At 48.7% G+C, this 14,015-nt stretch overlaps 1 protein-coding gene across 2 annotated transcripts; it reads left to right on the top strand.

The window, feature by feature from the left end:
* Positions 1-2,181: 2,181 nt before the first annotated feature.
* On the top strand, positions 2,182-13,145 carry SIX1 (SIX homeobox 1). 2 transcript variants are annotated; one of them, XM_083737937.1, is made up of 2 exons: positions 2,182-3,385; positions 11,382-13,145. In XM_083737937.1, exons 1-2 carry the CDS (start codon positions 2,826-2,828, stop codon positions 11,674-11,676), a joined length of 855 nt encoding a protein of 284 aa, XP_083594063.1. In that variant the 5' UTR covers positions 2,182-2,825; the 3' UTR covers positions 11,677-13,145. The 2 variants fall into 2 exon arrangements, with proteins under 2 accessions (XP_083594063.1, XP_083594064.1); XM_083737938.1 differs by having other exon boundaries at positions 2,214-3,326.
* Positions 13,146-14,015: the final 870 nt, after the last annotated feature.

Below are 14,015 nucleotides of genomic sequence, written 5' to 3'. Positions count from 1 at the left end.
AGACGACACAGATCTGGACGCAGCAGTCAGTGGTCTGACTGGGCAGGAGACAGCTCCCCACGTTTCGAGTTGGGAATGAATTGGACGGCTGACATCTACCGGACTTTGCTTCTAGATACAAAGATGTGGGATCAAAACAGACGCGCGATTGGTTTTAGGGGTGCGGGGCGACCACCTGCCATGCTTAAGGACCCTGACTTCGAAGCAAGTCCCCATTCTCCCTACTTTTTGCTGCACCATCCGACTTAACACCGTTATCCCTCTGAACGTGGAAACGTAGGGCGGCCTTATAGTGCGCCATCAGGTTTTGGGGAGTCCAGGAGTCTCTCCCAGCCTTCATTGGAGCTGCACCCGCATGCAAGGCAGATGTTCTGACATTGAGATGCTCTGACATTACCTTCTCCTAATCCAGCGGTACCCAAAGCGGCGCCCTCCATAAATTGAGGGACTATAACTCCCGTTATCCAGGACCACGGGCCAAACTGAGGCAGATGGGAGTTGTAGTTCAACAGCACCTGGAGGGCACCTCACCGGTCTTCAATCCCTCTGGTGTTTTTTGGGGACCCCGGGAGTTCTGCCTGACTAGATGCACCTCAAAAAGCGTTCTCTCCTCGTAAGCGCCGCTGTTGGTCACTTATCGCCTCCAAGATAAGTACAGCTCATAAAAGACTCTTCGTTTCGTTCTTTTCCGCAGCGCTGCTGCTGCGCTTATCTCGCCCTCATTGTCCTTATCTCAAGCCCTGCCCTTGCTACTGACAATGGATTACCTTTGTTTGGAGAGGCTCTAATTGTTTCTCCCTCCCTCCCCCAAATCATCTTCCTCCTCCAGGAGGAACCTCCTAATTGCTTTTTGAACCAAAATGAGGATTAGCAGAATTCAAGGGAGGGCGCGGGTGGCTACGCGCAGTGCAGAAAATACGGTAAGACAATTCTGACACCACCCGCAACCCCGACTAGGGTTGCGCCAGCTCCCCACAACATACTAAGTTGGTCGCGAGCCCCATTGAATTCAAGTGACAGCTGTTTCCGAGTCACCATCCACAGAATCGGGCAACATCATTGGCGTTTTTACAAGGAGGGCCAGCTCTCGATGGATGGGGGTCCACGTCCCTGATTAATATGCCGAGGACAGCAGCTTCATTAGGGGGGAAAACAACAACTGCATTTCAGTTTACTCGGAAATAACCTGCGCTCCGTTCAGCGCGCCTGACTTCCAGGGCAGGATGCGCAATTACGCGGCGATCAGGTCACATTGCAAGAGGGCCGGAGACGCTTACTCCGGAGTCATCTTGCTGAGGCCGCCTTGGAAGGAGTGTTTCAGCCCGGTACCGTTCGTTCCAGAGCGGATCGCGGATTTTAAATAGGCCTAACTCCGTCTGCACAGGCGAAATATGTGCTGGTTCGATTCCAGCACCTATTACTTAACGTCGACAGGGTGCCCTTTCTGTCACCTTACGTTTGGAGGCTGTATTGACCGCAGGGGCATCGCTTTTCGTGATGTAATTGGAATACGCGCTCCTGCGCGCTCCCGCGTCCGCTCCTGGCATAATTCGAATTCCCACCAATTTACACGCAGGCCTTCTGCAACACAACTCCTGGTGGCAGCCCAAAGGCATCGCTTTTAAGCTTCACCTCTTTGAATGCAAAAAATAAATAAATAGTAATATGTATTTCCGAGGAGGGTGATGATTAATAAATGAATGAAAGAAAGAATAAATAACAATAAGATGCCCACCTCGCCTCCCTAGCCTCTTAAGACATAGTTATGGAGCTCCTTTCATTATTTATCGCGCGCCATAACCTATTCATCAGGGGCATCATTTATTCATTCTCAACATTAAGGTAATTAAATATGAGCTCACCAGGAATGAACAGGTCTGAAAAAAAAGGCGGGGGGGGGGGCGAAGGGAGAGGAGGTTTGCTGGCTGGCTGGCTGGCTAGCTAGAGGAGAGATGGGCCCGCAGAGGAAGGGGGAGAGAGCTGGGTTGGGTATGGGTGGCTGTCTTTTTCTTTTTTCTTCTTAAAAAAAGAGAGTCTGCAATAATTGATTTGCACAGAGTTTAGTTCCCCTTAGGTGACACTTGAGAAGCAGCTCGAATTGCAGGGTCCTGACGTGTCTCCCCTCTGGAGGGAGGAGGAGGAGGAGGAGGAGAGAGCGAGAGACCAAGAGCCGCCCTATCTGTCTTCTTCGCCTTTCTTCGCCACTCAGTCGGCCCCTCGGCTGCAGCCAGAGCCACAGCGAAGCGGACCTTGCCAAGCTCCCGTCGCCAGCGCCGGCTCGCTCGCTCACGCACCAACCAACCAGGCCGGAGCCGCGCCGGGCCGCGCCTTCCCTTGGCTGCTTTTTTCTGCTGCGTCCTGGGCGGCGCGCGCTCTCGCTCTCCCTCTCCCGGGCGCAGCTGCTGCTTTGCTGGACGCGCGTTCCTATAGGGCGCTGCAAACATCCAATCCAAGGGAGCCCGGAGGACGACGGGGCGGCTTTCAGCTTGGCTGCCGTCGGAGATCCCGACCCAAAAGTTTCCTGCGCCTGCAGCGACAGCGCCGGAGCATCCAGTTCCTTTGCGCCTCGCTCGCTGGGTTTTTGTCGGGGGCGCTTTTGCCTCCCTGCTTGGATTCGCCAAGGGTCTTTTTGGAGTTTGCGCCTGGGGGTGAGTCTCTGCGCGCCTCCCCGTCTTCTGCCTGCGTGGGGAGGGGGGCGGCGCCCAGCGCTGCTTTTTCCTCGCTCCCCCCACCCCACCGCCCCGCCGGTCCTTCTGCCGGTTCCGGCCAGCTAAGCGAGCGCCGGGTGGCGGGCGCCCCGTCGGCGGCTCGGCGCCCCCGTCGCCATGTCCATGCTGCCGTCTTTCGGCTTCACGCAGGAGCAAGTGGCGTGCGTCTGCGAGGTGCTCCAGCAAGGCGGCAACTTGGAGAGGCTGGGCCGCTTCCTGTGGTCGCTGCCCGCCTGCGACCACTTGCACAAGAACGAGAGCGTGCTGAAAGCCAAGGCGGTGGTGGCTTTCCACCGGGGCAACTTCCGCGAGCTGTACAAGATCCTCGAGAGCCACCAGTTCTCTCCGCACAACCACCCCAAGCTGCAGCAGTTGTGGCTCAAGGCCCACTACGTGGAAGCCGAGAAGCTGCGCGGCCGGCCGCTGGGCGCCGTGGGCAAGTACCGCGTGCGGAGGAAATTCCCCTTGCCCAGGACCATCTGGGACGGCGAGGAGACCAGCTACTGCTTCAAGGAGAAGTCCCGGGGCGTCCTGCGCGAGTGGTACGCCCACAACCCTTACCCCTCGCCCCGGGAGAAGAGGGAGCTGGCCGAAGCCACCGGCCTCACCACCACCCAGGTCAGCAACTGGTTCAAAAACCGCAGGCAGCGCGACCGAGCGGCGGAGGCGAAAGAGAGGTGGGTGCTGCTGTTTTGCCAGTCAGAGGAGCGGAGGGGGCGACCAAACTTTATCTGGGGAGGGGTGTGTGTGTGTGTGTGTGTGTGTGAGAGAGAGAGAGAGAGAGAGAGAGAGAGAGAGACCTCCAGACAGACGGACAGACGTACCGACAGAGAGCAAGCCCAACTAAACGCGCTGAGACTTGCATCCGAGTAAGCACGCGTAGGCTCCCGCTATCCGGAATTATCCATAAGATAATGTAAGGATTCAGCCACAGGTAGGCACTTTTGCATCGCAGCCTCATACATGTCTATTCAGAAGTCACTCTAGTTTGGGGCTGTGGGGCCTTAAACACCGCCCCCGCCCGCCCCCCAGGTATGTTGGATATATCGTTGAAGCCTAAATTTATGGTGATTTATATAGGAAATCTTAACTTTGGCTGGATGGTATCCTATATTCAGTACCAACTATGCCAAATGATCATTCCTAGCGTTTATAATAATAAAAGCAAGGATTTTATTATTTATACCCCACCCATCTGGCTAGGATTCCCCAGCCACTCTGTGGGGCATGCAGTACATATAAAAACATAGCAAAACATCAAAAACTTCCCGATACAGTTCACCATCCCCATTGATTTTTAGGCTGTAATGGTATTACCTGGAATAATAATAATAATAATACCCTCTCCTAAAGGACTTGCCTCTCAATAGACATGCCTAGGAGGAGGTTCCTAGTTAAACCCTGCTTTACCTGGGAGTAATCCCATTAAGTTCAGTGGGACTTGCTTCTGAATGGACATGATTAGGATTGCATCATGCCACCCTGACCGCGAAACTCATTGGGCCTTCAGGGCTCAGATGGGCCTGGATCGTGTCCCTAGGGGCTCTTAGTCGCTTCTGAAATCTGCGCACAGCCTACGGTGTCATGTTAAATACCTGTTAGTCAAGAGTACTAGCAGGTACCCGATAGAAAGGCCGTATCTTGGTGAAAGAGGGCCTTTTCAAAACCTCCTCAACTCCTTCCCTTGATTGTTGCTTGTTGCTTCCAAACCTCTCCTTCCTCCTATTATGTCCTGAGGGAGGAGAATGAAAATAATCACACCCTTTGCGGCATTTTCCTGATGTGGAGTTGTTACAGTTTCTGGCGCTCAGCACAAATAAACGTCACTGCAGTCCTGCTTGGCCTAGGGGGGTTATGCACATATATATATATTGAAAGGACAAGGTAACTGGAAGGCCAAGATTTCCAGAGTGGCAGCTGCGTCAGTCTCTTGCAGGAAAACAAATCAGAGTCTTTTGTCACCTTAAAAGACGACACATTTGTCAGGGCAGAAACTTCTGTGGACTGAAGCCCACAGACCAGCACATCCTGCAAAAAGAGGTCCCATTTGCAGCTCTGTTCCCGATTTCCTTTCGTCTCTGGGAGCTAGTCCAGCGTTCCCTGTACTTGATAGAAGCTATCCTGATTCTTTTGGTGCCAAGTAATGTTTCCACTCTCCCCTTTAATCCTCTCCCCCCCCCCCCAATCAGTGGCGTAGCGTGGGTTGTCAGCACCCGGGGCAAGGCAAGTAATTTGCGCCCCCTAACCCGTGGATTTGCGCCCCCTAACCCTAACCCCCAGATGTTGCGCCTGGTGCGGCCCGCCCCCCTGCACCCCCCACGCTACGCCACTGCCCCCAATTCCAGCAAAAGCCCCCTTCCTATTAGATACATCTCCCAAGCTGCAGCAGGATGAGGCATATATATGAGCAAAGGAAATAAAAGTGACCAGGAATAACACCCTCTCTTGTTTATTCTTCCGCTGGGTTTATTGTGGGCTCAGAAGTCTCCAGACTGCAGTGTTGTGTCTCAGTTTGGCACTGTTTGAAAACCCAAACTAGCTCCCTGGTGAGTCTGCGAGCCACCACTTCCCTTTTGGAGTAGGTTTTTTTAAATAAAAAAAAAAAATAAAATAAAATAATTAAAGTACTGGAGGTCAAAGAGGTGAGAAGGGTGATAGGGGAAGCTAGAAGAGGACTTTGCAGCTTGAGTCTCCTAAGCCTGTTTGAGCAAAAGTAGGTCTCAATGTTCTTGGCTTAGCTTACTCCTGAGTCAGTGTGCATCCGAGAACAGTGTGCTTGTGATTTTTTAAAAAATATAAAATGGCCAGCAATAGGTTAGACAGGTCAACTCAGCAAGCCCACATGCTTTTAGATATGCACACAAAGGCTGCAGTCCTCAACACACTTTTATAATAATAATAATAACCAAGTTGAAAAGATAAATCATGGAATTAGGATTAACTCTAACCTCAGTTTCCCCCACTGATCAGCCTTGGGGGTTGCAGTCCCTTACCTGGGAGTAAGCCCCATTGAATGCAGTGGGGCTTAACTTCCCCAGTAGGCACGCATAGGAGCAGTCTCCAAAACTCTCTCCCCCCCCCCTCCTGTGATGCAGGAGGCTGTGGGCAGACTTCCCCCACTCCTAGCAGACCGCGAGGGGGTTAATCAAAGGAGCTGGATGGGTGAGGTTATAGGGAGTCGTTTATCTTCCTTGCAACCCCAGCCACACCCCGCTTAAATTGACGTACTTGACTTTAGGAAGATTTACATGTGTTTAGGATTAGGGTGTCAGTCCCACTGATGACTCCCAGATCCTCCCCACACAAAACTCGGCAGTAGGTGCAGAAATGAGCCCCTAGTATCACAATAATTCATGCATTATCCAAGTCCGGGGGAATATTCCCACCCGGTTTTACGCGGCGGGGTGGGATGCCGGCCTCAAAGGCGGTTCTGTTTTATATATGTAGTTTTTAGCAGCATCAAAATAACGGGGGCGGAAGGGGAAGGAGGGGAAAATAAACGCGTGCCCCAAGAGGTCACAATCTAAATTGCCGAAGGATAACAACCCAGGCTTCCTCCCCACCCCCTACCCCATGCATTCAAAGAATCCCGGGAGCTGTACTTTACCCCCACAGAGCTACAATTCCCAGCACCCTTAAACTACATATCCCAGGATACTTTTGGCCGGACGCGCTTGCAATGCAAATCAAAGGTGCAGAGCAATGGACCGGTGGAGCCGCGGGGGCCGAGTGTCCAACTTGGCGGCTCCTCTGTTGTGAAGTTGGGACGAATTGGCGCAGACTCTGGTTTCAGCTGCCGAGGTGTTTTTTTTAAAATTATTATTTGTTGCAAACCGGACCCCGGAAGAGGGAGAGAGGGGAGGGAAACCGGAGATCTGTGAGACCCGGTTATCTCCTGTCCCAAGATTGGGCTTAATGTTACTCTCCCGGTAACAAGTTAGTTCCTTGAGAGGGGAGGGAAAGGAAGGGGTCGAGGAGACCCAGCGCCCTTTCTGTCCATCAGATCTTGAATACATGGACGTGACACAAACGGTGTATATATACTGTATTAATCCCCACCCCCTGCCCCATCTCTCTTGTTAGTTTGCCTTCTTTACTGGCTGGAGGGAGGCGGGTAAATGATGCCTCCTCACCCCCCCCCCCCGAAAGTAAATGTGCATTGGTTAGAGATGGGTCATTTGGCACAAACAGCGCGGGCAGAGAGTTCCTAGCCTGCTGTTGGTTCTGCTTCGCTCTGGAGATGGAACTAGATGATGATGATGATGATGATGATGATGATGATGATATTTGTACCCCGCCAGTCTGATTCGGTTGCCCTAGCCACTCTGGGCAGCTTCCAGCGTATATAAAAACATAATAACGTATATAAAAACGTCACTTTCCCCAGATTTTTCTGGACTCGCATGCAATTAAATAAGCTAGCAAGCAAGCAAACTGGTGCCTATAGGAGAAGCTCCACCCATTAAGAATTCAGGATATAATAAATACATATATAGTAATAGTATTAGTAAGGAGCCGCATTGAACTTTGTATCCTCTATTTCATTTTTTTTAACGGTTAGAGTTTTTTTCTGTACCCAGAGGAGAAACTACGTCCACTTCCTTGCCTACTGGTCAATTGTTGCGACAACTCCCCCCCCCCCCCCGGATTCTGATTAAACTTGGCATGGATCAGGGCATTTTCCCTCGAGTAAACGTCATCTTAACAGCACAGAAAGGTTTTAAAAGGAATAAAAACCAAGTATCTGATCCGCGCGCTTGGGAGTTAGCCCGAGGTTTGGGTAAACAGAGGGGATCTCTGCAGGCGCGCCCGACATCTTCTTTTCCGGGGAAGGCGTAACGTGTGAATGCAGGCTAGAAAGCTGGAGGGATACTTTAAAAATAATAATAACAACTGACGCTAGTTTAATAGCTTTCGTTATAATAAATCAATTAGCCTTAATCTTTCGGTATATACACTTTGGCAAATACTTTTTTGACACCTGATGTTGCACTCCCATCTTTTGCTCGCTCTGTTTGTGCACGCTTGTGAATATTTTGGGGAGGGAAGAGCAACCATTTTATTTATTTATTTTCAAAAAGCCGAACTGAACCTTGTGGCTCGGTTTAGGTTCCCGGGGAAAGGCCCAAACCGGTTTAACGCGTCGCTTGCGAAACTGCCTTGAAATGGGTTTTTTTTTTCCTTTTCTGCGGCTGTTTTCCCCGCATCCTGAGCATTCCAGAGTTGAAAGCTCCGTTTTCCAAAACAGCGAAGGTCCTCGGCGGTTATTTATTATTTTTAGCTTCCATCCTAAACATTTAGAGGGTTGTGCTGCTGGAAGCGGCTGTGCAGAGACACAGCTTTTCCAAATGCACTTTATTTTTCGACGCCGCGACGTGGACGCGCCGACTAGACCCGCGTCTCCTTCACCTAAGCTAACACTGACATCACTTCGGCTGAGATGTTCCGGCTGCAGCTGTCTAAATAGGAGGCCAAAAACGTGGCAGCTGCAACGATGAAGCCATTATTAAAATATGAACCACTCTTCAGAGAATTGTAAAACACACACATGCGCTCGCGCTCGCGCACACACACCATTATTTGGGGTTTCTTCCTCCACCTGAGGCCGTGGGCACGATCCACACTCAGAAAACTCTCTGGAGATACCCCTGATTTCTGCGGGAGAGATTCACTCCATACTCATTGCAATCTTCACCCCATTTACTAGGGAGTAAAACCCATTGGATTCAACGGGATTTACTTCTGAGTAGACGTGGTTAGGTCTGAGCTTCTGGTCTCTCTAGCTCTGTATATATCTTTCCGTGAGCTCTTGGTCGTGTGAATGCAAGGGGTGCGCGCGCGCCCCTGCCTGCTCACTGCTCACTTAAATTCTAATTTCTCACACCCTTGTTTATACCCATCCGGTAGGGAAGGTTCTCAATACCTTTTCTTGGCTGTAAATACAACCCGTTCAATCCCGATCCACTCCGTTTCTTAATCCGGATTAACTAATGCCCTGAGATTCCACTCTCCTAATATCGGAAATTGATTTGCAATTCTCACTGCAGCCATAAACATCGACTGTAAGAGAGGGGAAAATTTATAATTCACAGATTGTGTGACTGTGTAATAGCCAAAGGGGTATGAAGTCGGAAACTTAACCCAAAGGATGTTAAGAGAGCCACCGAGATATGACTGGCCTTCAAGCAAATGTATTTAGGAGCTCAGCTGTGGGCCCATCAGCCTGAAATCAGCAGGGCTCATTACTCCGATTTTTAAACACCCTTTTTGAAATTCAGTCCCATGGATTTATTTATTTTTAACAGCGTGTTGTTGATAATCGGGATTTTGTACCCAGTTCCCCAGCGCGCACCCTGCGTGGAAGCAGAAACCACTGACAAGCTTCAGTGGCGAGTGACTATCTGGGGTTCAGAAAGGCTGCCTGAGAAATGCCCGACCCCATGCCAATTTTTGTCTGGCCGTTCTACTCGCGTGTTTGACCTAGGTTGTGTGAATGCGCATTTGACTTTAGGCGCGATCGCTTGTTCCTCGCAGAGGGCGGCAGACTTTCGACTCGAGCAAAAGTCGCTGTTACGGGGACCCGCGCAGAAAGAAGGGAGGCGCAGGAAGGTCGCCTTTAAAGCTGCCCCCCCCCCCCAATCTCAACTGTACTCGCCGCGGGTCTTACTTTACTTCCAAGCAAAGCTGCTCCGCTAGATCACCTCTAAGGGGGCAATAGATGCCCCTTTACCAGGAGTGAAACAACAGGTTTTCTGGTGCTTAGACCGGATAGAAATGTGCGCTATATTAAACTGCAGTTATTACCTCCCCTTGTTTTGCAACGAAGCCACAATTGCTACGGGCGATGGACGCAGCTTTCGCTTCTTCCGTTCCCCCCACCAGAGTGCAAAGAAAGGGTTGCGTGTTTGCATTTATGTAGGGGCGACCGTGTTCTGCTGTCTCCATTGCAGACGATCCGGGGATTGCCTGGTTGTCTGTATCAGCATCAGTGGCGTAGGGGGGGGGTGCAGGGGGGGCCGGCCGCACCGGGCGCAACATCTGGGGGTTAGGGAAATCCACTGGTTAGGGGCGCAAATCCACGGGTTAGGGGGCGCAAATCCATGGGTTAGGGGGCGCAAATTACTTGCCTTGCCCCGGGTGCTGATAACCCACGCTACGCCACTGATCAGCATACCACGCAGGAGGGATTGGTGTTTTTCTCTTTTACTTTTCTATGTATGCAGGGAGGGGTTGGGGAGAGAAACAGTGACTCAAAGACAAAACTATATATTTTTATAGGGAAGGGGACAACTTTCACTCTTTCTGGCTAAGTTCCACCAAGTTAAGAAATCCTGATTCTAGCATTAACCCCTTGGAAATAAAATGTTTTTTGCTTCTCGAGGGTGACTGGGGGAGGTTTTTATAGAAAATGTTAGGAGCTCAGGACAGTATTGTCTGTCCTCTGAGCTAATGTGAAATATTTGCAGCCTTGATCCTAACTGGTGTCTTCTTTTAGGGTTCTATGTGTAGTTTTTAAAAACCCTTTATTTGAAGTTATTTAGGGCATGAGCCAGCCAACTATTAAAGCAGTTGCTTTCCTCAATTCTTCTTCCTTTGATAATCTACTCTTAATCTCTCACACTTTGGCTTCAACCTGATCTTGGACCTATCCTGTCTTTTTTCACATTTGTAAAAAAAAAAAGTTTGCTTTTTTTTAAAAAAGGCCAAGCATACTTCATTTAAAATAGCTTTTAGGCTGCCTTGAAGGGCAAAAACACTGTCAAGGTGGCTTGCAAGATAAAAGGAGAATAAATTGTGTGTTTTCCTCAACTGATTTCAAAACACGACAAAACAGAAATTTCTGGAAGTTTCCCTCACCTTTTCTCTGACTTCTGTTCCTACACTGTTATACTCTGAATGTACAACATTCTCCTTTGGAAACGAGTTCCATTAATCTAAATCCTTTTTAGGATCTTAAAGGGGTTATTTAACCTGATAGAAGGACTGCCTTGATACTCAAGACAAATATCTCACTTTCCCCCCAGAAAACAAAAGTCAACAAATTTTCAGTTTTCACCCTTCTAACCCTGAGCATTCATGGAAATTAGGTCTACTGATTTCAGTGGGACTTCCAAGGCAAAGTGTTCAACAGAACAGCCTTAAAAAGAAGGGATCTTGGGCGTAGTTCCTTAGGCCCCATTGAACACAGCAGGGTGGGTGCTTAATTCTGAATAGATGAGGGGCAGGATCTGGCTGTGCACCATGACAAACAGATTCTATTGTACAGTTTCCTTGAAAATAAGCCGAGCGAAATTTCAAGGCGATTTATATCTGCTGAGAAACACCATACTGAAATTTGTGCCCCCCAAAACCTCCTTTTGCGGTGTAGAATGGCTGTATAAATGGTGTTTAGCTGCATCCAGAGCTTTCCTCCTCACACACTGTGATTCCACTACGTGGCTTACTTGGAAGTAAGTACCATCAGAGAAGCTTACTTCCAGCACTGGGACTTTAAAACCGCTGGTGGCTTGAGCGAGTGACAGTGAACTTTCGGTAGCGTTTTCCCCTTGCGTAATTGCATTTCTGCCAATTTAGGCTGATGGGACATTCATTCCCTCCCCTCCTTGGCCCTTGCTTTTGCAACCAGCTTGGTCTATGACCAGTTTCTCATTTCTCTGCCTCTCTTTTTCCCAGGGAGAATACGGAGAACAACAACACTTCCACAAACAAACAGAACCAGCTGTCTCCCCTGGACGGGGCGAAGCCGCTCATGTCCAGCTCGGAAGAGGAGTTTTCGCCCCCACAGAGTCCGGATCAGAACTCAATCCTCCTGCTCCAGGGCAGCCTCAGCCATGCCAGAAACTCCACCTATTCCTTGACGGGCTTGTCCGCCTCCCAGGCGACTCACGGCCTCCAAGCCCACCAGCACCAACTGCAGGACTCTCTCCTAGGCCCTCTCACCTCCAGCTTGGTGGACTTGGGTTCATAATCCGGTGGAACAGGGATGGGGGTTTCTCCCACCGCCACCACCACCCAGTGGTTTGTAAATAAGGGGACATTGTCATGAATTATTTTTCCTTCCTGCACCCATTGCCCAACCCACTCGGTTTTGTTTTGTTTCCTGAGAGCTCACCTGGCAATTCTAAAGATCTCTTCCAAAGCCCTTCTCTGACCCCCACAAAGGCCTGTCTCCACTTCTCATTTATCCAGCTCTCCTCCCGGCATCCTTGTCATTATGTCTTAGCGGAAGCCAAACAGAGATAGCACACACCCATGGGCATGCTATAAACAAAACAACCCCCCCCCAACACACACAACAGGCACACCCTTTGCCCCCCTCCATTTGTCTCTCTCATATATATATATATATATATATATATATATATATATGCTTGTCAGCTAGAATTACAAATGAATTCTTTTATTTAAAACGTTGGTGGGCCTCACCCAGCGAAATCAAGCGTTTAAGTTTTTAAATATGAGTGTTGAGCTTTATAGAACGTGCTTGGTTTTTTTGGCTGGATCTTGTCTTTTCCCTTTCCTGTACACTATAATAGTGTGTGTATTGGGGGGGGGGGATATTTTAAGCAGGAACTGGGAAGTGTCTTTGCTCAGAAGTTAAGTCCTCCTAAAGTCAGTGGGACTGGCAGAACAATCCTGTGCATATTTACTCAGAAGTCATTTAAAGTCATTTAAAGAAGTCATTTACCCCACCCCCCAGCCCTAAGACTGCATAATTCCTCAGCCTTTTCTTTCTAGTAAGTGTGTCTTGGGCTGTCTCTATAGGCAGTAGTGAGGTTGTTGTCCCGGCTTTGAATTCTTAGGAAATATGAAAGCGGGGGTTGGGGGGGTTGAAAGAGGAGTAACTTTGTTTTGAAAGTTTGGAGATCTGGCGAGGGCAAATTTAAGTTTACATTTTTCTTCTTGGTCAGATGTAGCGTTCTGAAAAAGATTTTGAAGTAGCTTAAAAACTGAAAAGATGATGATGATGCAGTATTAGGTGAAGAATGTAAGTGCCTATGTCTTAACGCAGATCGTGTGAGGCCTTTTTACGTTAGAGTAAATTTTAAGTGTGACGGTACGCTCATGTCAGTCATTTTTACGTTTGTGGTGAATTTAGGCAATTAATCCATGTGACTCTTTTTTTAAAAAAAAAAACACAACAACAACACAAAACCAACAAAACACAGCGACGACAAAAATAGGAACAATTTTACCCAGACATATATCTACCATAACCCATGTTCTTTTTATAGGTTTTCTTTCTGTCTGTCTCAACTTTACCTCCTTCCCACCTCACCTCCTAGTTTGGCTTGCAAAAATATACAGGGGGGAAATAAAAATCAAAGTGGCAATTTGATTTTCGTTACCAATAGTAGCATGTGCTTTTTCTTTCCAGGTTTCTTGTACCCAAAGAAGTCTAAATTAAATCATGATGATAAGACTGAAAACATAAAAGTCTAATATTTTTATTTCTTTATAAATAGATGAACAGGTAGCCTATATCTTCACAAACACACCTCCCTTCCCTGCTAGTCTGTCAAGGCCTGAAGGTTACTTCTGAAGTTGGGGTTTTAAATCTGTTTACTCCCCCTTAGGCTTTCAGTGAAGGCCTTTGGGAGGGAGAGAAAAGTTGTTAAAACCCAATTCAAACCCGATTCTTTCTCCGAGGCAAATGGTCCTGTCCACTACGGCTGTTGACTTCCGACTGTCCCCTCTCCCCCTTGCTTTAAAATAATTTATGGGCCCTGTCCTGTGTTTAGAAAGCATTCATCGTTTAGAGAGAATAAACATTCAATGGGAAGTGTGTGAAAAATGGAGAAGGCAGTTCAGCTAAGCACTTTCATCACGTCCCCCCTGATCTCAGTGGGAGAGGGTGACCTGTAGGCTTGGATGGAACCCATTGAAACCAGTGGATCAATTAGCAGGAATGTAAGCATGTTTATTTCTGGAATAAGGCCTAGTGGGATCTACTCCCTAACAAATACCCTTTTGAATTGCAGCCACTGCTGTTCAAACTTACTCAGAAATAAGGTTGCTTTTCTCTTCACATTTACTCCGGAGGGTGGGAAGAAAGTATTCTGGAATAACTCTACAGTTCTTTGATTCTATGATTTTATACTGCAGACCCTCCTTCTATGATTTTATACTGCAGACCCTCCAGGAGTCCCTATTTTCCAGGGGCAGCCCTGCGCTTACAGAAGCCGTCCCGGTTTCTGATTTGATTCCGGAATGTCCCGCTTTTCCTTAGGATGCCCCTATTTTCATTGTAGAAATGTTGGAATGTTTGGTAGGATGTCCCTATTTTCAACAGAGAAACGTCAGAGA

Source organism: Podarcis gaigeae (genome assembly GCF_964106915.1).
Source record: "Podarcis gaigeae genome assembly, chromosome: 1".
NCBI lineage: Eukaryota > Metazoa > Chordata > Lepidosauria > Squamata > Lacertidae > Podarcis > Podarcis gaigeae.
Note: the sequence above shows the minus strand (reverse complement) of the source record. Positions and strands in the feature narration are given on the sequence as shown.

What these genes read in the sequence shown, in the direction of transcription:
- SIX1 (XM_083737938.1), top strand. Translation starts at nt 2,826, where the DNA reads ATGTCCATGCTGCCGTCTTTCGGCTTCACGCAGGAGCAAGTGGCGTGC. An exon ending in CCGGCCTCACCACCACCCAG is followed by an intron (nt 3,327 to 11,381) that starts GTCAGCAACTGG and finishes TCTTTTTCCCAG; the next exon opens with GGAGAATACGGAGAACAACA.